This window comes from Notolabrus celidotus, chromosome 16 (assembly GCF_009762535.1).
Source record: "Notolabrus celidotus isolate fNotCel1 chromosome 16, fNotCel1.pri, whole genome shotgun sequence".
NCBI lineage: Eukaryota > Metazoa > Chordata > Actinopteri > Labriformes > Labridae > Notolabrus > Notolabrus celidotus.
This window is the reverse complement of record NC_048287.1, coordinates 27,350,909-27,376,387: the sequence shown is the minus strand read 5'-3', so window position 1 is coordinate 27,376,387 and position 25,479 is coordinate 27,350,909. Positions and strand designations below refer to the sequence as shown.

The following is a 25,479-nucleotide window of genomic DNA, read 5'->3' as shown; positions in this document are numbered from 1 at the left end:
GAGGCTGGGCAAAGCGTTGCCATAACAAAGATGCAACAAACTGTCCCCAAAAGCATCTTTCAGTGTGCTTCTCTTTCGGTGAAAAGATCAGTTTGTTATGTAGATAAATAATGTTAGAGGACCACTAAACTGCCCCGTGAACCACCCTGTATTTCTCCACCTGACCCCAACAGACACACACACACACACAAGTGTGCATTTTTAATGGAGGCACAGACAAGCTAAGTTCCAACCCCAAGGAGTTTAGTTTCATTATAATAATCAATAATTAAAAGCTACCTCCTTTTCATCAGTGCCAGCGTCACAGATGTGACCTGACTCTACTGGCTGTCAGCACCCCCATCCTCTCCCTCACACAGACACATACACACAGACACACACACACACACCTCCCCCCTCCCAACCAGTCAATTTCAGTGGAGGCATTCATTTTTAAAGCGCCCCTGTCACTGGGATTATAAAACAGCAAGTCTCAATGCCGGTGGTAACGCCACTGCTGCAGGGGGTAACAATAAGAGTCACACACACAGAGAGAGATCTGCAGTACAGCCCAACACAAGTCCCTCTATAGTTTGTTTTACTGCCAAAGAGACACACACTCAACCTTTCCAATGACTGGCACAGCAGCAGCTCTGATATTTACAGGACAAACAGCAAACACAAGGTGAAACATGAGGCCATGAGGGGAAAAACTCCCTGAAGCTGGCAGGCAAGGGGACTTCATGAGAAGTGTTTTCTCCTTTAAATCCAAAAAAGTGATGACAAAGGGAGAAAATGTGCCCCTACCAAGTACAGCAAAGTGACAGAGAGAGAGAGGCCCGGCTTTGTTTATCCAAAATATCAACAAAGAAACAACACAGATTATGAAACTGTCAGACCGGGCTGGCTGTCTGCCTCAGAGATCATCTTACACTTTCAGACAGGGTGCATGTTTGAGGTCTTTCCATGCTCGTCCTTTCATCCCCTGACATTCCTGCAATATTCCCACAGGGACCTCTTAGTAAGAATAGAAAACCTTCTTCATCCTGTTACTTTAGAGGATGATTTGTTTATTTAAGGCTTAGCTATGATATCTGAAACTCCACTGTCATATTCCAATGCATCATCCTCCTCTATATCCATTTCCTTTACCTTTATATCTCTCCAGCACATCCTCATACGCCTGTGCGAATTCCTTCTCCTGGGAATGGTTTGTCGGCAGCAGACCCGGTATAAACCCGGCCATGGTGGATCTGCAACCCCGCTGGAGAGTAGAGGGGGTCGGCCTGCAGACTACCGCAGTGACCCGGTGCGCTGCTGCACGTCAAGCCCCCAGCTCTGGCTCCTTCTTCTTCTTCTTGTCCTCGTCCTGTCCAACACCAGCTTGTGAGAAACTAGTGGATATGATGCATTGGCGCACACTGAAAAGCCCCAGCAGCTCACTTCCAAGCAGGGTTAGATAATCCTTAGGGATACTTAAGAGAATAAAAAAAGGCAACAAAAGCCTTGAGTACGCGCGTATTTGTGACAATAAAGGACAATGTATCCACTTGAATGAAGGTTACATAAACGCTATCTATCCATTATCGCCGTCTGTGAATGTGTGTGTGTGTGGGAACACAGTCGCATCGCTCGGTGTGTTGTCTCCAACCAGTCCCTCCTTGGATATCGGTTTCCACCCGGCGACTGGTGCGTTTTGAGCCTCCTGTGAGTGTGTGTGTGAGGGAGGGAGGATGTCCTACACACACACCAGAAGAGGGTCCGGATAGGAGGGTTTTGTGTGTCTGCTTCCGTCCCCAAATCGGCGGAGCTCCAGGCGAACCCGTATCCGGACTTGGGCTTCCTAACCCAGGCGGTGTCGGCGTCCTATGGATCTGAGGCGCGCCGCCCGAGCTCCCAGCATGCTTCTCCTGCGTAATGGCCGCTTCTATCCAAGGCTTTGCGGTCTCTGCGTGTGTGTACGTTCCTCTACCTCTCCCTCTCTCTCTCCCTCTTCTGCTCAGGTTTCTCGGCTCTTGCAGTGGCTGTCTTCCATCCCTCTCTACCGGCCACGCCAGGAACCTCCGCCGCAGGAATCTGAGGAGCCGGTAGGGCAGAGCTATCAGGCTTAACGTTGCATGGCTAAAGTGGAGCTGGGACGCCCCCTGATGGAAGGCTCGGCTCAGTGACAGAAAGGGACCAAGCCCCCTCACCATGCCCCCAGAATTATGGGGTGCCGTTTGTAAAGTTGTGCACACCGAAAATAACAGCAACATTTTTTCCATATGTAGCTCCACAACGTCATAAAAATGTAGAGAGAAGTTTTAAAAGTCACTTTTTTTGTCACATTTAGAATATTTGTGATCTTCTTTAATTTTGTTGTGCAAAATATATTAAGTTAAAATCATTGTTAAATCCAAATGCTAAATATAAATCCAAATGCTAAATATAAATCAAAATATTAAATATAAATATAAATGTTTAATATAAATCAAAATGTTAAATATAAATATAAATGCTAAATATAAATATAAATGTTAAATATAAATCTAAATACGAAATATTAAATATAAATCAAAATGTTAAATATGAATCTCAATGTTAAATATAAATCCAAATGCTAAATATAAATCAAAATTCTAAATATAAATATAAATATGAAATATAAATCTAAATGTTAAATATAAATACAAATATGAAATATAAATAAAAATGTTAAATGTTAAATATAAATCCAAATGCTAAATATAAATCAAAATGTTAAATATAAATATAACTGTTAAATATAAATATAAATGCTAAATATAAATATAAATGTTAAATATAAATCCAAATGTTAAATATAAATCAAAATGTTTAATATAAATCAAAATGCTAAATATAAATCAAAATGTTAAATATAAATCTAAATGTTTAATATAAATCAAAATGTTAAATATAAATATAAATGCTAAATATAAATCAAAATGTTAAATATAAATATAAATATGAAATTGAAATAGAAATGTTAAATATAAATCTAAATGTTAAATATAAATATAAATGCTAAATATAAATATAAATGTTAAATATAAATCCAAATGCTAAATATAAATCAAAATGTTTAATATAAATATAAATATTAAATGAATATAAATATTAAATGAATATAAATATAAATATGAAATATAAATATAAATGTTAAAACTGCTGTTTGTAGGAAAGGTGTAAAAAATGTTACTTCAGATTTACAATGAACAAGCTGTTACTACCTGACACATGAATACAAACCTCTGAGCGAGAACAACATGCTGATCTGAGTCTAACAGCATCTTTTGTAACCCGATCAGCTATGAGTAGAATCCTTCAAAGGTTTTTCTATCAAATGAAAGTATGCTAAACTGCCTTTTTCTTTTCTAACACCTTCCTGTTCCCAAATGTTGGAGGACTACTAAACTGCCCTGTAACAACCCTTTCTTTCACCACCTGACCCACCAGATGAATCCAAATGCTAAATGTAAATCTAAATTTTAAATGTAAATCTAAATGTTAAATGTAAATCTAAATCTAAATTTTAAATATAAATATAAATATTAAATATAAATATAAATGTTAAATCTTGCTCCACGATCCTAAATATTCAGCTGATATGCAAATTCACACTGCCGCCTAGAGGAAGTACCAAACGGCGCCCCATACAAAATAGGCTGAATACTTAGTCCATGATGTTCTTTTTTTATCAGACAGCAAAAAAAAAAAAAAAAACATAGTCCCAGGACCTGGAAGTCATTTTGCGCCTCACTAGAAATAACGGTGACGTAAGCCTGCAATCTCCTACGTCTAAAAATGTTAATTTACCATTCCTCTGTTTGCCTAGTGAAGAAGTCTCTCTGCCCAGCTTCTGGTGATTGCTGTTGGCAATTGCATGATTACTGATTAACATGTTAATAACTCTACATTACAAGACGAATAAAGAACTATTCTACTCATGAATTAAGTCGAGTCCCTTCAACCTTTGATGAGCTTTTATGGCTTCCTCCATTTTTTTACATTCAGGAAAAATACAGCAACTCAAAGCTGTCAAAAACAGCATCTTATTACCAAACTGTATGTGATTAAGTTTAAGTAGTGACTGAACTTACTTTAAAGGGCATACTGCCACCTAAAGGCTACCTACAAGGAACTTGAACAAAATGAATCAAAGCCGAATATTTGGTAACAGGCCTATAAACCCAATGACCTGTATCCAGTTTTACTGCAACCAAGAAATACAACAATGGACTGATTCTCAATCAAAAACCCTGTCAAACAACACGTGTACAGAATACTTTATTTGACCATTGGTTCAGGAATAGACATGTCAAGTATGCATAACAATGACTCCAGCAGTGTGCCCAAGCCAGCCTGTGATATCACTAAATAATCTCAGCCTGAGGATCATTCTGAGGTCAAATCCCATGGAGTACTCATTGAAAAGGTCTACATATTACATTATGTAATCCCACTGAGACATATGACCTCAAAAATAATCACAATGTCAGACCCACAAAGCTTCAATGTATTATTTATCATTTTAGTCTCAGTCTAAAGAGTAGGAGAGTTAAAGCACACTTGGATATCTTTCAGGCTGAAATCAATATCAAATCATGAACAAATCAAACATTGATGAACGGCTCCATGCTGATAACTTTCAAACATATATGCATTGACTTTTATATCATGTCTTCAGGTCTGTGTGGCTGGGGTCTGTCCCCTACTTTCAATACATCCTGCTCTGTAGTCTGTTTTTCTACTAAGTATGCCAAACTTCAACTTTGTTAGCCACATAATAAACTACAGCTGAGCAATCCAATGCAATACAATACAATACTGCTCCTCTAGAGAAAAGCATTATCTATGTGCAGTGTGATGGGTGCTTGTAAATACGTATGGTCTGCTAGTAAGGAGTGTTTGTGTTTGTCAGTAGTTCTGTCATTGTGGATATAGGATAATCATTTACAGTATCTGACAAGGTGCAAAAGAAGAAGCCAACAGCTTGTATTCAACCGTGGCGTTTTCAAAAAGCTAACATATCATCTCCCACACAGCAGAAATGTGTCTTTGCAGAAAAACTTAAACAGTTGCTACAGATAAAATAAGATATCCTTTATTCGTCCCACAATGGGGACATTTAAGTGTTACAGCAGCAAAGTAGACAGTGCAAAATAGTATAAAGCAAACAAGAGCCTATGAAATAGCAATTATTAAAAGGTTATGGGCAATTAAGATTAAAGAAGTAAAAATAAACACATCTTACAACATATATATATAGAGATTTAAGGAGGAAATAACTCCTCCAAAGTGTCTATGATCTTTTGTATAATAAAGATGAGCTTAACTGCAAGAGGACTACCGTCATTATTGCTGTCCGTCACAGAGCAAATGGTCTTGTGTCCTTGGAATAACTGTTACTGCAAATCAAGTATTCAACACTAAATGGGTGCAACAAGTCCGTGCAGATGTGCTTTCATTTATTTGATGTCTTCCCTTTGTGCCTCCTCACCCTGACTCACCCCTCATTACAGGACTCACATGTCACATTAGCCACACTCCAGTGGAAATGCAAACAGGCACATTGGGGATCCATGTCTGGCTGGCACACACACACATACACACACATACACACACACACACACACACACACACACACACACACACACACACACACACACACACACACACACACACACACAAACACACACACACACATGAAAACACACAGTCATGCAAACACAAATGAGGTTGCTGTGACCGTGGTCTGAAGGCCCCAGTAGCATCTCATTTCCAGTACACAGCAGACTTTGAAAGATGTAAGGAAACATATACTGCATTATAAGAAAGCTTGCATTATGAAATTATACTCAAGCAGATTTTAAAAGCGCATTTCACCACTAAGCTGGTATAAAAATAAATCTAGCAGGTGGTATAGCTGGCAAGAAGACACAACCTGTCAGAGTGAATCATTTATATCTCCCCCTTGTGGTCAAAAAGGAAAACAATGCAAACTCTGACTGTAAAAACTTCTTTTCTTTTAATATTTTTTCTTTTATTTATTTGTTTTCTGAACCATCTATCACTTCATGATGCATCTTAATAGTAAATTAAATCACAAAGCATTAAAATGTGTGTATGTATATCACTGTGTGGCTGTAAACAATAGAGCTCCACAAAGAGTAGATTGAGTCATCTCTCCCTCTTGTCTCCCCCTCTCTCTGTCACTCCCATTGTTTTCTCCCACTTGTGTGCATGTTTATGTTTGTGTGTATGTGTGTGTGTTGAGTGTGTTGTGTGTCTGTGCTGTCATGCAGAGTCCAGCTGCATAATGAATGTGACGGCATGAGCCAAGAGGACAAACAGTCCTCAACACATCAGCCTCAGAGCTCCACGGTGACTTCTGACATCAGCTTCAAAACAAGAAAAGTTTTCTGCACAATCACCTCGAAACTTTTCACATCTAGTGTTCAACATCTGAACTCATCGCTGACTCTTTCTGTTGGTGCCATGAAAGCTGCAGGAATCACAATACATGTAATATCAAGCAGTGTGGTCGGATTACCCTGCATTTTTGTTTGAATTACAGTCCAACAAAGCAGCTCAGTGCTCTGAATAACCTGGCATGAGCAGCTGATTGAATAAAATGATTGTAAAATGTGTGTGTGACTTGGATTATGTGGCTTTTTATTTGCTGATAAGATCCTTAGCAGAGTCTGACCTTTCCCTCAAATGAGCAGAAATTCAATTACAGTTCGAATCCCAGGACGGCCTTGGTATGATGGATGTGTAAACCCATGGGAGATTCAGGAATGCAGATAATCAATTTAAGGTCAGCAGAACAATAAATCAACATGTTAACAAAGCCAGTGGTTTTCCAGAAGGGGGGAATTAAACTGCAATTATAAGGAGGCTCAATAAAGCTCAGCAGATAATGTTACATTCAGTGTCGCACTTCATCTCTACTGCACATTTACACACTGAGAATACAGTGACATTTGGACAAAAAGCAAATAGGTGAAGATTTGTTTCTACTTTATCTGCTTTGAATTATCCCCAAATTTAAGAAACAGGTTAAAGGGATATTCCAGTGTTTTTTTAAGAGAGGTTGTATGAGTTGTATGTCACTAGTAAGTGCACTCGCCACAACGGATGCCGCTCAGCTCGGCCCCTGTAATGAGAGAGTGCTGGGAGAAACAGCACGCAAGCTAGGCTACAGTTTCTGCAGATGGGGCCGGTTCTGCCACGTAATTTAGATCATTTTGAAATACTCCAACCAGAGCACTCATCTCAGTTCTCTACTGGGATTTTTTTCAGCACTTCTCTCTGCGACCAGAAAGCCCAGTTGTTTTTGCACTATTCACAGACACAACATAGACGTGCTCTTCTGCCTCTTCCCATTGAAGGGGCAGAGCTGACCGGTATCCGTCGTGGCTAGTATAATTACTAGTGACATGTGACTCACTTTAACATCCTTGTATATATCACACATGTACAGTATATATATATATATATATATATATATATATATATATCCTTCATTCACAGCGCTTTTGTACATAGCTAATTCTAACTATTCTGCACTTCTGAACATACTTCATTATTATTATTTTATTTTTTTTATTCTATTTTATTTGATCTTTATTTTATTTTAATTTGTTCATATTTATATAATATTTATATTTGTATCTATATCTTATTTTATTCCTTCTTCTATCAATATTTTGACTTTCTTACATGCAAACTCAAATTCCAATTTTAAGGCTTATGTCAAGATTTTCTTATTTATTCAAGTGATTTTATAGGTTTTATTGGTTGATTGTAGTCTGTTATGCCTTTTAAATGGAACGTTTAGCACTTTTATCATTTTATCATGTCTATTGTTTTTATCGTATTTTTATTGTTATATTAGTTTTAGGCTATTTTAGTGTGTTTAGATCATTAAGTAGTCTGTTCTGTCTGACATCTGTCTTGTAATTCTGTAATGACCTAACATCTCACTGGCTGCAAAACAAGTTTACCTATGGGTACCAATAAAGTAACCTGAACCTGAACCTGAACCTTCTTACATACTGTTTATAAGAGCTCTATAATGACCTAATTCCCCTCCCCAGGATAAATAAAGTATTTCTGATTCTAATTTTGATTCTGATACAACCCCAATTCAAAAAAACTGAAATATCCCTTTAACACTGGTTGTGATTTACGATGAATCTACTCATCTCTGACCAGTAACTTTAATATTAAAATAAAAATCTTAAATTGAAGTCAAAATCAAATGTTTGATTATCCTTTAGCTGTTTATAATTAGTAGATCTATATAATCATAATCAGCACAAATATATTAATGTCTTGACAACATGAATGTGAGTCCATTTATCTTGTCTCGTCTCTCTCCCTTTAGTTTCCTCTTTCTCCTCCATGACAAAGGTGAACTTTTTTCTTTCTATTACACCCTCTTTAACATCTCTTTAATCTCATCTTTAAGTTTTTGGAGCTTCTCAGGTTCACTTTTAATCCCCCTTTCTCTCCGTTGCACGGCCTCCCTCAGCTCTCTCTTGATTCAGAAGTCATTCCTGTCTCTGTCTCTTCCCCCTACTCTTCAAACTTTACCCTCTTTTCCTCCCCTTCCTCCTCCGAACCCTCTTTCTTTCCTCTCTTCATTACCTTTCACTCTGACTCGATCATTCACTCCTCTCTCTCTCTCCCTCTTTTCTTTCAGACTCCCTCCTCTTTTCTCCCTGCTCCAAATTAAAATTCTGGCACTCTCTCTTTCTTTCACTATTTGTTTTCCCTTTCTTTTATACTCGCTGTCAGTCTCTCTCACCCCCGTCGCCATTGCTTCTCCTCGCCTTTTATAACCATGGAAACAGAGGAGAACACGTAGGCATGGCAACAAGGGGGATAGCCGGGGCTTTGGGCAGAGGCTTCCTCTCAGCTGCCTGCAGAGAAAGAAATGTGGAAGGAGGAGCAGCAGGCGGTAGGAAGGACGACTACGTTACATGCAGGCAGAGACACATGGGTCCTGATGTTCATGTGTGAGGATTACCACTGCTGCCACACACAGACTGGGATGATGCATCACACACACTTTATCAGCCAGCCTTTTGTTTCTTATTTTACAGCTAAACAAGAGCAGCAAAATATACTTTCAATCAATTTACAAACGTAGCATCTACATTTTCTGCACACATTTTCTCAGCCTTACGACTCTTTTCATGCCATAACTTCACCAACCAAAACATCAACATCCCTTTGAAACATGCTGTCACACAAATGTGCTTTACAATATCAATCTGAAGTTCACAGATCATCTGTGCAGCAAAGAATTAGGCTTAAATCCAGCAACACATTCATGTGTCACAATCCATAAATCAAAATCCATCCACAGGAGAATGACCCCTTGATGTATGGAAGGACATGGCAGTCAGTAGTTGTGTGATTGTCAGGAAAAAAAATGTAGTGTCAACATTAGTGTTGTCTTTAAAAAAGGAGTGTCAGAACTACAGACACTTTGTGAGTGTTGCAGTTTATAAATGCTTACAGGTCAGTTTGTGAGTGTACTAACAGGAGTATGACCCCTTGATATATGGGAGGAAATGAGGGTCAAAACATATACATACAAGTCAACATTAGTGTCATGCTTAAAATGAATTTACTGTCAGAGCTGTTGGTTTACTGTCATTTTAAGACCATCTTCCTGAACATTACATTCTGTCACACCATATTTACTGGCTGCTTGACCGTTGAATAAAGACTCTTTTGCATTGATGACCATTATCTAACATTCATAACTCCGCCTCAGTTGTTGAATAACTTGATCTACTTTTGAGCCACTTTGTTCTGGACAATCTCTGTGTCTCTCCATCTTTCATCCCCCTGGTGCTGTGGGTTGTGAGTGACGGCTGGCCTCAGTCAAGAGGAGCACACTCACTTTACAGGTAAAGGCTGATTTATACTTCTGCGTCGCCCCTAAGCAGCAGGGGCTGAAGCTGAAGCACTACATACTTGTGCGTCGATGTGTCCGTGTCGCGCAGCAATTCTCTGTCGAAACGCTTGAGGGCAGTGCGGCCTCTCTGTTAGCTGGTCGCCTGCTTCCGGCCCCGCTACGATCTCTGTTTCCTTTCCACAGTGATTCAGAGCGTGTTATGTTAATCTACAGCTGATACATGTTGCTGTTTATCATACAGACATGATTACATGAAGAATAGAAAGGAATGGAGATGAAATAGATGTGCGGCCGATGAGTGGGGATCCTGGAAGTGCTGTAAATGCAGGAAATACAAGCCGCCTAGCGGAACAATCAAAGGGCTTGCGGTTGTAACGTTAGCTGGTGTAGGTGGAGAGAACTAGCGGTCGGTCGTAGCAGGTAGCAAGTGACCCAAGATAGCGAGTAGCATCAGATGATAGAGGAAAGAGTGGGGATTTCCACACGGCAGTTTATTAAACAGAAACTAACAGTCGACCTTACAAAGCCAGGTCTCCACGGCACTATATTTGTCCAGCTGACATGGCAAACAGAAAGATAGGTACAGCTTACACCAGCTCGTCACTAGAGGAGCAGACAGAGAGTGCGTCTTTGTCTGACTATCATACAAAAACTCTGCGGGCTCAGGGGGAGCAACTTCTCTGTATGTAACCGGCAGACTCAGAAAGGTGGCGCCACCTTGTGGCGCTACCAGGTATAAGAACAACGACTGTTGCATATTCCCCCCGGGTGATAATAAGGCTGTCACCACCGGTACACAGCTAAAGGAGCAACCAACCTGCACTTAACATTTTGCTATACATAGACTTAATGAACAGTTAGCAGTTACACACAAGGTAAAAAGATGACATTTTAGCATACCGATACACATATCAGCTGTCAGCATAAAATGAGACAAAAACATCATCACTCTTAATATGCCAGGTAGAACATTTTTGAGGAGGTGCACGTCAGCTACGTGCGTAGGCCTCTGCGTAGGTACAAGAGCTATGCGGACACCCGGTGTAGGTCACGCCGTCGAGTCGACGCAGAAGTATAAATCAGCCTTAAGTGGTGCTGTCCACCATTGTGAATTTTGGCATTTAAATACTAAACCTAGAATATAAGATGATGCTAATTTTTTTAGATGTATGCAAAGAAAAAAAAGTTTAACTTTCAGATCAGTGTGATAAATGCAGTCCCTCTTAAATAATGTCAGTGTTCTAGATACATAAGAAGAATCTTCAGGTATATCGATCTTATTAAATGTGCAGTCGATTCAAGGAAAAGCTAATGGACTTAGCTAATTTCTTATAATGTTCAAAAAGGGCTTAAAGTAACAATCTTTCCTCCCTTTGAAATAACATCAACGTTTATATGTCTACGTCTTATATCAGCACTTAAGCACAACATGCATTTGTGCGTCAGAGAGTGTGAAAAGAGTCTCAAAACTGTGAGTCATGCACTCACAATCTTTCCAGAAGTGCAAAAAAATCCCTCTATTTATACATTTATTATACATCTGGAGCTTTTAAGGGAGCAGAATAGATACAACTCCCCCCAAGGTAATTATTTGTCATCATTATTATCGACACTGTTCTCCGTACATCCAGAGCTCACTCTCTCTGTGTTTTGAAAATCAAGAGTTAAATCCTCCAACTCTCCTCCACACAAACAGAAGAAGGAGCAGCTGTTGAGAGGTTTCATTGACATTCATGCTCAGCAGGCAGGCCGAGTCCAGAGAGGCTGAATAACAGAGTCCAGTCAGGACAGCAGAGTCTCTCTTTCTCCTCTCCTAACTCATCTGAGCACAAAGATCCTGTGTTTGCTCTCCTTTCTTCCAGCACTACTGCCCCAACTTATTTATGTCTCATGGAAAAGCAAGTAAACCTTCCCCTACTATATACTTTCTGTACTTTCTCCATAAAATAAAAGATGCTGTGCCTCGTTAACCCCATCAATAAACACTCAGGAACCCTTTCCTTCTTGTTACAGGAGCATGTTGCTGGTAAGCAGGCTAATGTATTCATTTCTCACATTCCAGCCCCAGCCTGAGTGGATATTGGGGTCAACGTAAACACACTGTCACATATTATGTAAAATGAAATATCACAAAAGCCTTCACGCCTCGGTGAGCAGTGTGGATTTGCCTGGGAAACCCTGGATGTCACCAGAAACATGAGCTCATGCTGAACCACTGCCAGCGCACAGAGAGGATCTGGGAGCATCACGATCAGGGGGAAGCCCATTTCACTTCGCTGGATCTATAGACACACACCGGAGAGGAGCCTTAAATTAGTCTTAATTGAGTCTATTTACAAGAGAATAAGTTTGAGCTAGCATCTGATTGGCTTAGCTTAGCTTAGCATAAAGACTGAAGGTGAGGGGAACATGGTTGAAGTTACAGATGCTTAGGATGCTGTGAATTACATGTGTAGGTCAGATGGGATTCCTGCTCTGCTTACTCTTTATAATAAAGTTAATCAGACAGAAATATTGATCTGACTCGGTCCAAAAGTAACACACAGAGACTCAAAGAAGTCAGAGCTCCAAACAGAGAAGACTTCAGACATGAATCCATGAAAAAACATCATCTCTGCATCCCTATACTTTGGCTTTTGAACAGAATTTTAAAAGTGAAAGCCCTCGCTCATCACTGTTTGCACACCTACGTACAAGTCCCTCTTACCTCCTGATCTTTTTCAAAGGTGCAGGAACTTTCAATCCTCAGTCCCAGGAACTTTTCTGTCTGTCTGTTCCAAAAGTTCAAACTGAACTGGGGAAAGAGGGTTATAAGTGTCCATCAAGACATATTCTATACTGTTTCTCCCAGTCAGAGCTGCTGGGGGGTTGAGCCTAACCTAGCTGTCATAGGTTAAAGGCCAACTAATAAAGGTTCCTATCTAGGGCATGGTGGCCTAGCAGTCTAAGCGCGCCCCATATACAGTACAGAGTCTATAGTCTTTGTTGCACAGGTCACTGATTTGACTCCCAGCCTCAACCATTTGCTGCATGTCTTCCCCCGCTATCTACTCCCCACATTTCCTGTCTCTCCTCAGCTGTCCAATCAAACAAAGGCAAAACACAACAAAATATAACTAAATAGAAAAAGTATATTTTTAATGAGCAGGTTAGACTCATGGTGAATGCAAAATCTGTTAACAGTCACATTTTTATGCAACGAAATCAAGAATCTAACCCCAGTTTCACACAGTCTGCAGCTCACACCTCAATCAGTTGGGTAATAAGGCATGGCACACTTGAGAGGAGTTGAAAAACTTGTTAGATTTTAAGTTGCATTCCCTATTCGTCTGCTTCAGGGAAGACTATGAATAGAAGTTCCTATTCCAGTAACTTTTGGACCCAGAGGAGACTTCACACTGCAGGATATTGGCAAGGTGTCATCTTGGTAGAAACCCCTGACTAGTTTGTGACCATGCCAGTGTCAGCCCTGCTGCTGACTGCTGCTGTCAGAGCTCAGAGAGCTCCACACAAACAAGTCTGACCCACCGACTCTGCCTGAAGGTACTGCCAGGAAACCTCCCTGTCTAACTGTCTGCTTTAATAATCTCATATAACAAGCCTTCGATGACGTTTCTCTCCTTCAGAAGTGTCCTTTATTATGTGTTTTACTCCCACAAACACACACACATAAAGTTTTGGTGTTCAAACTTAGGCCCAGCTGTAAACTTACACGATGTTCCACATGTTCATCCAGCAGAGGTTTCAAAGAGTGGAGTGGAAACATTCAGCCTCACAGAGCTTCATCAAAAGCACGTCATATGAGATCATCAGTGTTTACCTGCTCATACTGCCAGCAGACTGACAGATGGATCCACGGAGGACACAGGACCTGAGATTTAGATTCTGTGTATGATTGAGCTCAAAAGTAATGTCAGTGGCAGGTTTTTATAATTTGATTTCATATTTTTGTATTTTCACATTTTTAAATATTTTATATATTTTTTTATTTTATATTCTGATTTATGATTGTTTCAATCTTTTATATTTTTTGTTTTTATTCTTCCAACTCTGTTTTATTCCCTTTTATTTGTCTTTTAGTTTCTTTCTTATTTGTAAAGCACTTTGTAACCCTGTTTTGAGTGCAATATATGCAATATATTGCAATATATGTATATAAAGATTATTATTATTATTATAATTATTTCCTGATGGCAAAATAAAAAAATAAAATGAATAAAAGACTTAACTTAAATTTTACTTGCAGCATTTCTGGCATAAAAGATGTCTGTTATCTATCTCATATACTCTCAGAGATGCTGACAGAGGTCAACTCAGTCAATGTTAAACTGCAAATGCGTCAAATGCAGTTTTCTTTATGTGCAGAGGAAACGATGACTAAAGAAAATGACGCAGACAGACTGCATGTAGAGACATCCCCTCTCTGATGTGGAAGCAATTAGTCTCCCACATGTTAGCAGTAAAGAAATGTCACCTGTTGATGCAGGCAAGAGTGCTGAAACACTTAAATGGGATTAGTTAGCGGCCAAAAGTTTCATCTTTAGATCCCCAGAGTATTTAAAAACAATCGATTGTTGGTTTAGATTTAAGAAACGACTATATGACCAAAGCTGCCTGAGAGGTCCAGGCTTTAATTAAGAAAGGATGTAGAAAATAAGAGTATTGAATGAGCACCTCAGGGCTGATTGGTTGATATTATTGTATTTCTGGTGAAATTATTAGGTTGTTTTTTTTAGACTATTTTTTTGTGATTTCTCCATGTAATGGATCTGCTTAGTTTTCACTTTCCACTTCACACAACTTTCACAGATTTTCTTGCCGAAAGCTTCCTTTAATCACCTTTTGTAATCTTCCATCAGCCTCCCTGCTTGAGTTAATGTTTGTGCATGTGACAAACACACAAACACAGTTCCAGAAATACACACAGTCACATGCACTCTCCTCAAGAAACCCACCTCACACTCTCATCACTTCTTCAACACATATTTTCTACATTTAGCACAGTCGTCTTCTTTGTATAGACATAAACACATCAAATGTTGCTTATTCAATTTTCTTCAGAGTGGAATATTTTGCTAACTTGGAGAGAAGAAGTCATTCTATCTTCACAGAAACATGCTTTCAACAGAATAACACAAATATGATCGGACATGCTTACGCAACAGCTTCCTGCTTCATGCTTTGGCACTATTATAAATGAAGTATGTTGACGTAAATCAAACTTAAAGTTCAGTATCTGCAGCTTTTTTGCAAGAGCCCAAGTTAGCATCTTTATGTGCTTTGAGACAGATATAGGAAAGACAAGACTGAGCAAAAAGATGATCCTTAAAGTGTCTGCAAAAGAAGCTGATTGTGAATCCAGATATCTCAGACTTCCCTCGTGGAGCCTCAATACAGAGGCTCAGAGACTCTAAAACATTAACCCTGCAGCTCTGCATATGTCTGCCAAATGCAAAAGCTTCCCCTGCAGTAATGTATAAAATAAATATCCCCAACTGTCTTTACATATGTACTCTATAAGCGCTTCACCATGCACATACCGGCCTGATACACACACACTCTCTCACTGTGATCTGGGTGCTGACATCTATCTCACCCCGTCCTGACCTACATGCTGTTTCCATGTCTGTAAAGTAGGTCTTTACTGTCCTGACATCGCCACCCTCCTCCAGCACGTCAGACCGCCTAACTTGCCATCCAAAGAGCATTTATTTTATTCAACTGTGGTAAGATAACAGCAATGGAAGAGGATATCAATTTACTTTTACTGCTAATGCAGTACGGACAGAGGAAGTGAAAGAGATGCATGAAATAGAAACCTTTACCAATAACACATCGTTTCTACGGCATCCTCCACTCATAGTGTTCCTTTTTGCATCTCGTCTCATGTAACTGGATTGATAAAGATAATGTTTGTAATACTATATCTATATTAGGGGTCGGCAGATATACTGATGATGATATTATGATACAAGTTATTAGTATTCATGAGACTGATAACGGATATTTGGAACTGATATGCATATACAGGAAGAATGAAAAACTTTCTGTCCAAATTTTGAATATTACAAACTCTCTCTCACTTTTAAAAATGTTTGTAGTTATATTTTGGGGCTTTTACACCTTTATTCAGAGAGGAGAGGACAGTAGATAGAGCAGGAAACTGGGAGAGAGTGGGGGAATGACATGCAGGAAAGGGGCTGAAGGCTGGGGTTCAACCATGGGCCGCCCGTTATATGGGCATGCAATTTATCCATCAGGCTTAATCCCCACCCAGAATATGACAAAGTCTTAACACAAGACTTTGATTCAGAATTAAAACTTCCAACATCATATACAGGAGTTAACCAGTTACACTTACAGTACAGTTACGGCACACAGTTGGGGAAGTCGGTCTAGCCAATCAGATCGAGGGGCATGAGATGAGACAGCGTGGTGAGTGAAAACAGAGACTGTTTTCGAAACGGCATGCTACATACTACCTAAGACTGTAGTAGGCAGTAGGTACTGTCTACTACATACTGCGTATGAATTTAGTATGCAGTATGACTGTTCTGTTCGATCTGTGTTGCAGTATGCTGAGCCAAGCTTCGCTGGATTTCTGATTTCGGAAAGTGGAAGTAAACAACGGCCAAGCTGATAGCGAAACTGCTTCTTTAGCATTCATTAATAATTTAAAAAGTTAAGAAGTGGTTTGCATGGAATTGAATGATTTTTACAGCATGGAGTGACCCAGTCAAAAAAGAAGTGTAACGTTAGCGCTATGCATCATGGGAAACAGTACGTGAGGGAGGCTGGTCCTCTGCATACTGAGAAATGTTCCTGAATCAGTACAATATCCGGGGAGTTTTGGAATAATGCAGATTATGTGCTTGTTCACATACTACTTACTACACAGTGAATTTTGGCCAAATCAGTACGTACTTCTAGTATAGTAGGCGGTTTTGAAAACAGCCAGACACACCGACAGGGGAGACAATGTAGCGGCCATTTTTTCCGCCATCAGTGGAATAAAACTCTAATACAAATAATCTTCCCAATGCTGATTATATGCCCAAGTTACCAGGCAAGGCCGATAATTGGTCAAAACCTTCTCAATATATCACTAGTATGTTGCGGTATAGGACATTTATTCATAGTAGTGACTTTCTACAGGTTCGTTTAGCATTAAAAGTGTGTTTTTTCATTAATTCAGTGAAATAATGTGAGATAAAAAGAGGAAGAAGAGGACATCACAGTGATTCTACAACCCTGTCACAGTAATACAACCTAAAATGCTCCTAAATGTCAAATTTCCCTCCAGATTTGTACATATCGATCAATATTTTACTGTAACTTCAACTAAAATATGCAAATATGTTGGAATCATTAGGGCATAACATTATCAAGTGCATTTATTCTACAGCATCCCAGCCCTTGTGAATTTCCTCTGAATAATGGCACATAGCTGTCTAATATCTGTGCAAATTCTAACATGACATCTGTCTCTGTACAGATATATATTTAAGGGTAAATATGGTCTTTATTGATGAGTTTAATTTTAGATAAAACTTGATGAGTCTTGTTAAAGTAGCTGATAGAGTTTGTTCTCTTACTTCCTGCTGCACTAACCATATTCTGCTTTCTAACACACACAGCTGTACGTTTCCCTGAGGGGGCTGCACACCAAGACATCAACCCATACAGATACATTTAAGAGATAAAAGCCTCTCACAGTAAATAATCGGCACAATTATGATAAGAGGTGCAGCGTTAGACATGCTTTTATATCATTTGTCTCAGTTATCAAAGTGGAGGTCCTCCCTCTCTGCACACAAACAGGGGAAGCCATTAGCCCGAGTCTCATTACAAGAGCAGGGAAGCCCTGCTTCTCCAGAGAGCAGAGTAACCTACATCTGTCTTCCATCTTCTGTTACGAGAGGAACACAGGATGGAGGAGATAGAGACGGGGAGAGGAGTGAGGAGGGATTCAGCCGATAAAGATCAGGGTTAACCTTCACCTTTGAACTCTGAGTTAGAAAGTCCAGTTAATAATAACTTTCAAGCTAAGGCTCTGATTTTAACTGTTACACAAATGCGTGTGTTATATCATGAAAACATTTACATGGCATTTCCTGGATCTCACATGAGCCCTGAAGGTGGAACAAAAGAAAGACTCTTCATCACGTGTGAACAATCATCACATAGAGAATCTCAAATAGGGCATAAACACACTGAAGCGCTGCAAGATAACACCACTAAAAGCATTCTGTAGATGGTTTCATCCCAAGCATAAATGCAGGATCCCATCATCCTCTATTAGTGTGACATTTATGGGCCGTGTGTTTTCCAGGAGAAGAGGCTTTTCTGAAGTGTGTCAGCCTTGACTCCAAGCCAGAGGGAAGCCCTGAGATCAAACAGGAGTGTCCAAGAGATGTCAGCGTGCAAATGAGGAAGAAGAGAACACATCCTGTAGCTGTGCCTCTGCAAGAAACTAACTTTTACTTTTAAAAATCAGCATCAGAAGGACACAGACTCTGTTAGAAGTTTTCTAGCCTCTCTTAATAACTCCTTTACGAGCCTGGATGCAGCTTAGATCATCCAGCAGAGGTTGTTTATAATCCTAAAGTGAAGTTACAAACTGATGGATACAGAGTTTACAGAGTTATAACCTCACAACTCTGAAACTGTGAGAGGAAAACAGACTGGCTAGCTCTGTTCTCTGAAATCTCTCTTAAGGTTAAATGACATGCCTCACGTACAGAGGCGACTGTCCTTGAAGCAGGCAACTGAGTTCAGGTCCGACCCATCGCCCTTTGCACTCTCTCCCCCAGTTTCCCCCCTCTATCCACTGTCCTCCTCCCTCATTAAATGCACCAAACCCCCAAAATAATCACAAAATAACTCAAAAAACAAAATCCATCTTTAAACATTTTTGTTTCAGGTTCGGTCTCTCTTACATCAGTTATGCTCCAAAAAATGTCACAGCCTGTTTCTTTAAGTCATACCCTTTTTATCACAAAATGTTCTCTATCTTCAGATTTTTCATGAAAATGTCAAATCTGTTGTTACTGATAGTGGCATTGGCTTGTAATCCCTGTAACCACAAACCAGGATTTAAACCTTGAAGTTTAGTGGTGCCCAATCATTTTGATAAGTTGTTGATTTTAGGGTTGAAAGTAGAACAGAAATGATTATTGTGATGTTTATTAAAGATAATTGTTTGTCCCTTTATTTGATCAGACAGAGAGACAGGAAATGTGCGATGAGGACTGTTGCCTCTGCACATGGAGCGCCTGGTCTACAAACTGAGCCACACAGTCAGGCACCCACCAGATTGTGATGCTAATATGGCTCATTATGAGCTGTTTGATGTTAACAAGAATCTGCAAAGTGAGCAGCTTTAACTTTCTCCCCAAAAGAGGAAAAAAGAAGACTGCCCAGGCGCAGGTTTTTAGACTTTGGAGGTCTGACTATGACACTAGAATGAACCCTGGATGCTGGCATAGTTAAGTCTGTAAGAGCTTGGAGGCTGAAGGTGGTCATTCGGGGGTCTAGCGATTGAATCCTGCTTTTCTCTGTGCATTTTTTTATGGTGTCCGTGATGCGATGTAAGGCAATCATTTTAGCTGCAATACATAAAAGATGCAATAAAAAAATCACTCTCAATATGTGTGAATCTTGCAACTGAAGCAGATTTGCCAGTGAAATCTGGTCTAAATATGAACATTTAATCAACATCTACAGATAGTCAGTGAAAAACTTTGAACTATTTTTGAATATATCTTTAAAATAGTCGTCTCGTTTCAACAGTAAAAAGGCTCACTGAGCGTTATCTATACACAGGAAAACAGTCTCTTAAGAGTAAAAGCAGCAGAACACAATCCTGGAACCAATCGGCATCGATGATTTAGCTTCATTTTATCTCCAAAAACAAACATTTACTGAGTAATGCAGACAACAGTCTGCTCTTAAACATCATCTCTACTACTCATCATGAACACCAACTCCATCCTCACTTTGCTGGCTGCTCATCAGGCTGTAAATGAAGGCACCGCTCAGAAGGCTGGACGAAACGTTACTGTCACTCCCACAGGCTTTATTGTCGTCTCTGAGATTGAAACATAATCAGGTCTCTGTAAATCACTCTAACACTGTCTCCTCCCTCTCCTTCTCTCTGTCCTTACAGCAGCACGAACCTGGTTGCCCTCTTCACACTGTAAGCAGCAGGTTATCTATAAATCACTGAGAGGGTTAAATTCCTGCTCTGAACTGTGATTTTACAGATAAGTGAGGCTCCATTAAATACACTCTTTACTGGGACTTTACAGCCACTCAGGAGAGATCACTAAGACGTCATGTATTTTTAAAAGACAAGTTCAACAGATGATACTTTACCAGGCCTCTTTGTGCTTTCATCACCCCTCTTAAACTTCTACTATCCACTGGGCATGCTCAGTTTTACAGACACATCCTGCTTCTCTTTTAAACTTTCACACACATCCTTGACTGGACGCTTCCCAAAACAATCACAACTTTCTAACTTTTGGCTCTGAGATGCTCGCAGGGTCAGTGCCTTCTGCTATCTGAAGACAGAGACACTTGGAGAACAGCTCCACAGCAAGAATCAGCAACATAAAGACAGAGAGTAACATCAGTGTGAGGGCGTCTCTCTTACCTGCTACTCGGACCACCGCCCTCTCCGCCGGGTCCAGCACAGAGTCCTGGCTCTTCCTCTTCCTCCTCTCATGTTTGGACAGGTTCCAGGGTAAAGTGTCTCCAGGCAGCCCCGTAGGTCCCGACGGGCACGGGGACAACGACCCCCCTGAACGCTCGCTACGGAAGGACGGCTCGCTGACGCAGGAGCGCTCGCTTAGAGTATCATCATCTGAAGACTCCATGTTACTTTAAGAGCTGTAGGAGGGAGAGGAGAAGAAATTGAGGAGAGAAGGAGGAGAGAGATGTAGAGCAGAGGGGGAAGGGAGAGAAAGAAGGTCAGAAGAATGTAGGGAAAGAGAAGAAGGAGAAGGAGACTGTATTATTCATTGCTGCAGTCAGACGGATCACACAGGGACATGAATGATGCAAAGTTTCAAAGTAAAAGCACAGCAGTCATAATGTAATAATCAGGAAGAACTGGGTTAGTCATCAAGTCCAGGCGGCTGTAGAAGAGTTTTAGGAGGCTCTGACTTACAAGAAAATACAGAAAGAATCAAAGGAAATGATGAAAGAAGAGGAAAGCACATGACAGGAGAGATGAGGAGACAGATTACTGAGGCCTGGGTGGAGGAGCAGAGGGTGTGTAGGAAGTGTAACTTCAAGAAGGTTCATAAAGATTAATTCTTAAACTAATGTGTGACTTGTAATGTGTTCCTCACTTCCTATCGCTGCACTCAACCAATCAGGACCCAACAGGGAACTATTTTATTCATATACTGATCAGATAAGTGTTATTCTCTTAATTCCCATCATCCCTCAACCTCATTTTTATCCACACTAGCACAGACTCCGTGTATGTCAATGTTGGTTTGGAACTCTTGTACAGACTTATCAGGGTTACCACTCTTTTCCAGAGATCATTTTCCAGGACATTTTCATTGATGATCAAGCTGGTATGACAGTCTAAATTTAGTTCCTAATTTAGTTCCTAAATAGTCTAATATGTTCCTCTCAGTGGAAGTCTACATTGAAAGACATGTAGTCTATGGCTATCAATGAAATCATCTCTTACTTACTTAAAAATTATGGCAAATTGATAATAGAATAATGCAACCACAGATGTACAGCACTTCACTTTATTAGTGCAACCAAGTAACAATGATGGGCAACATCTCAGCTTTCTCTTTTCTCAAATAATATGAAATGAGCTAAGAAAAAAACAAAAGAGCCAGCAAAGGAATCAGGAAGCTGCCTTACTGAAATAATTAAATAATGATAATGATCAGAGGATCAGTGCATTAAAGACCTAAATAGAACTGAATGACAAAAATGGTCACAACTGTTTCTCAACTCAACTCAAACTCAAAATATACCTGCTTAATCATGATATTCATCCTGCTAAGTGGTCGATATAAAACAAAGCAAATGTCACGTTTCTTATTTGAGTTACCGTAAACTCTGAACAAATCGCACCGGTGTAAAGACGCACTCTGTATTTGAAGATCTCTCTGAGATTTAAAAAACTGTCTTCCTGCGTGGCGATGTCTATTATGATCAGCCATGTCTACAACGTGGAGTTTCTGGGCAGCTGTGTCGCTCTTTTTGTTCCGTTTGTTTTCACTATTGGGAGTTTGCACTCCTGTTACAGCAGGGGTTCTCAAACATTTTGGAGCCAGGGACCCCTTACAGGTGAGAAAATTGTCCAAGACCCCCTCATAATTGTAACACAGATTAAGCACACTAGTGATGTGTCATGATCAAAAGCTGCAGCTCTGAGAGCCGATGCTTTATCGTGAATCAGAGGAGCCGGCTCGCATCGAGAGAGAGACGACTCCCAGTTTCTTCCTTTCACTGCTTAGCTCTCTCAGTGCTCAGCCCCAGCTCTGCTCACAGCAGTACTTTGTTTTGATTGGTCAGCATGGCGGCCATGCGGCCAATCACATGTGATGATATAGGATACAGGTGATGGAGGGGAGGCTGTGTATCCTGGCTACATCTGTTCCTTCAGAGAGAGTCTTCTTGAAGACCGGGCAAATACTCACTGAGAGGAGAAATCGGATCAGCCCATCCAAGCTGAGGCATCTGATTTTTCTCAATGCCAACCTGAGGACATTAATAATGTTTGCTCCAGTTTGGTTCTGGTTCTGTTTAGTTGGGTTGGTTCTGGTTCTGTTTGTGTGAGTTGGTTCTGGTTCTGTTTGCTTGAGTTTGGTTCTGGTTCTGTTTGCTTGAGTTGGTTCTGGTTCTGTTTGCTTGAGTTCGGTTCTGGTTCGGTTCTGGTTCGGTTCTGGTTCGGTTCTGGTTCGGTTCTGGTATGGTTAGGTTCTGGTATGGTTCGGTTCTGGTATGGTTCGGTTCTGGTATGGTTCGGTTCTGGTTCGGTTGGGTTCCGGTACCGGTTCGGTTCTGGTTCGGTTCTGGTATGGTTCGGTTCTGGTATGGTTCGGTTCTGGTTCTGGTTCGGTTCGGTTCCGGTTCGGTTTTGGTTCGGTTCTGGTTCGGTTCTGGTTTGGTTCTGGTGCGGTTCTGATACGGTTCTGGTACGGTTCTGATAGGGTTCTGGTTCGATTCGGTTCGGTTCTGGTTCGGTTCTGGTTCAGTTCTGGTACGGTTCTGGTTCTGTTCTGATTCGGGTCTGTTTCTGTTCTGGTTGGGTTTGCTTGAGTTTGGTTCTGGTTCTGTTTGCTTGAGTTTGGTTCTGGTTCTGTTTGCTCAAGTTTGGTTCTGGTTCTAACCCTAACCCTAACCCTAATCCTAACCCTAACCCTAACCCTAACCCTAACCCTAATCCTAACCCTAACCCTAACCCTAATCCTAACCCTAATCCTAATCCTAACCCTAACCCTAACCCTAATCCTAACCCTAGCCCTAACCCTAACCCTAACCCTAACCCTAACCCTAACCCCTAATCCTAATCTTAACCCTAACCCTAACCCTAACCCTAATCCTAATCCTAACCCTAACCCTAATCCTACCCCTAACCCTAACCCTAACCCTAACCCTAATCCTAACCCTAACCCTAATCCTAACCCTAACCCTAATCCTAACCCTAACCCTAACCCTAACCCTAACCCTAACCCTAATCATAACCCTAACCCTAACCCTAACCCTAATCCTAACCCTAACCCTAACCCTAACCCTAATCCTAACCCTAACCCTAACCCTAATCTTAACCCTAACCCTAACCCTAACCCTAATCTTAACCCTAACCCTAACCCTAACCCTAACCCCTAACCCTAATCCTAACCTTAACCCTAATCCTAACCCTAACCCTAACCCTAATCCTAACCCTAACCTTAACCCTAACCCTAATCCTAACCCTAACCCTAACCCTAACCCGAACCCTAATCCTAACCCTAACCCTAATCCTACCCCTAACCCTTACCCTAACCCTAACCCTAACCCTAATCCTAACCCTAACCCTAACCCTAACCCTAACCCTAACCCTAATCCTAACCCTAACCCTAACCCTAATCTTAACCCTAACCCTAATCTTAACCCTAACCCTAACCCTAACCCTAATCCTAACCCTAACCCTAATCCTACCCCTAACCCTAATCCTACCCCTAACCCTAACCCTAACCCTAATCTTAACCCTAACCCTAACCCTAATCCTAACCCTAACCCTAATCCTACCCCTAACCCTAATCCTACCCCTAACCGTAACCCTAACCCTAATCTTAACCCTAACCCTAATCCTAACCCTAACCCTAACCCTAATCTTAACCCTAACCCTAATCTTAACCCTAACCCTAACCCTAACCCTAACCCCTAACCCTAATTCTAACCCTAACCCCAATCCTAACCCTAACCCTAACCCTAACCCTAACCCTAACCCGAACCCTAATCCTAACCCTAACCCTAATCCTACCCCTAACCCTAACCCTAACCCTAACCCTAACCCTAATCCTAACCCTAACCCTAATCCTAACCCTAACCCTAACCCTAATCCTAACCCTAACCCTAATCTTAACCCTAACCCTAACCCTAATCTTAACCCTAACCCTAACCCTAACCCTAATCTCAACCCTAACCCTAACCCTAACCTTAACCCTAATCCTAACCCTAACCCTAACCCTAATCCTAACCCTAACCTTAACCCTAACCCTAATCCTAACCCTAACCCTAACCCTAACCCGAACCCTAATCCTAACCCTAACCCTAATCCTACCCCTAACCCTTACCCTAACCCTAACCCTAACCCTAATCCTAACCCTAACCCTAATCCTAACCCTAACCCTAATCTTAACCCTAACCCTAACCCTAATCTTAACCCTAACCCTAACCCTAACCCTAATCTTAACCCTAACCCTAACCCTAACCCTAATCCTAACCCTAACCCTAATCCTACCCCTAACCCTAATCCTACCCCTAACCCTAACCCTAACCCTAATCTTAACCCTAACCCTAACCCTAATCCTAACCCTAACCCTAACCCTAATCCTACCCCTAACCCTAATCCTACCCCTAACCGTAACCCTAACCCTAATCTTAACCCTAACCCTAATCCTAACCCTAACCCTAACCCTAATCTTAACCCTAACCCTAATCTTAACCCTAACCCTAACCCTAACCCTAACCCCTAACCCTAATTCTAACCCTAACCCTAATTCTAACCCTAACCCTAATCTTAACCCTAACCCTAACCCTAATCCTAACCCTAACCCTAACCCTAATCCTAACCCTAACCCTAACCCTAACCCTAATCCTAACCCTAACCCTAACCCTAATCCTAACCCTAACCCTAACCCTAACCCTAACCCGAACCCTAATCCTAACCCTAACCCTAATCCTACCCCTAACCCTAACCCTAACCCTAACCCTAACCCTAATCCTAACCCTAACCCTAACCCTAATCCTAACCCTAACCCTAATCTTAACCCTAACCCTAACCCTAATCTTAACCCTAACCCTAACCCTAACCC

The 25,479-nt window shown here is 40.7% G+C and overlaps 1 protein-coding gene across 1 annotated transcript in view; it reads right to left on the bottom strand.

Moving 5' to 3' along the window:
* Positions 1-2,059, bottom strand: part of macf1a (microtubule actin crosslinking factor 1a) — a 257,947-nt gene extending 255,888 nt beyond the window's left edge. The window contains exon 1 of the mRNA XM_034704646.1: positions 1,132-2,059. Coding sequence (XP_034560537.1) covers positions 1,132-1,225 — 94 coding nt within the window. The 5' untranslated portion in view covers positions 1,226-2,059. The remainder of the gene's footprint in view (positions 1-1,131) is intronic.
* Positions 2,060-25,479: the final 23,420 nt, after the last annotated feature.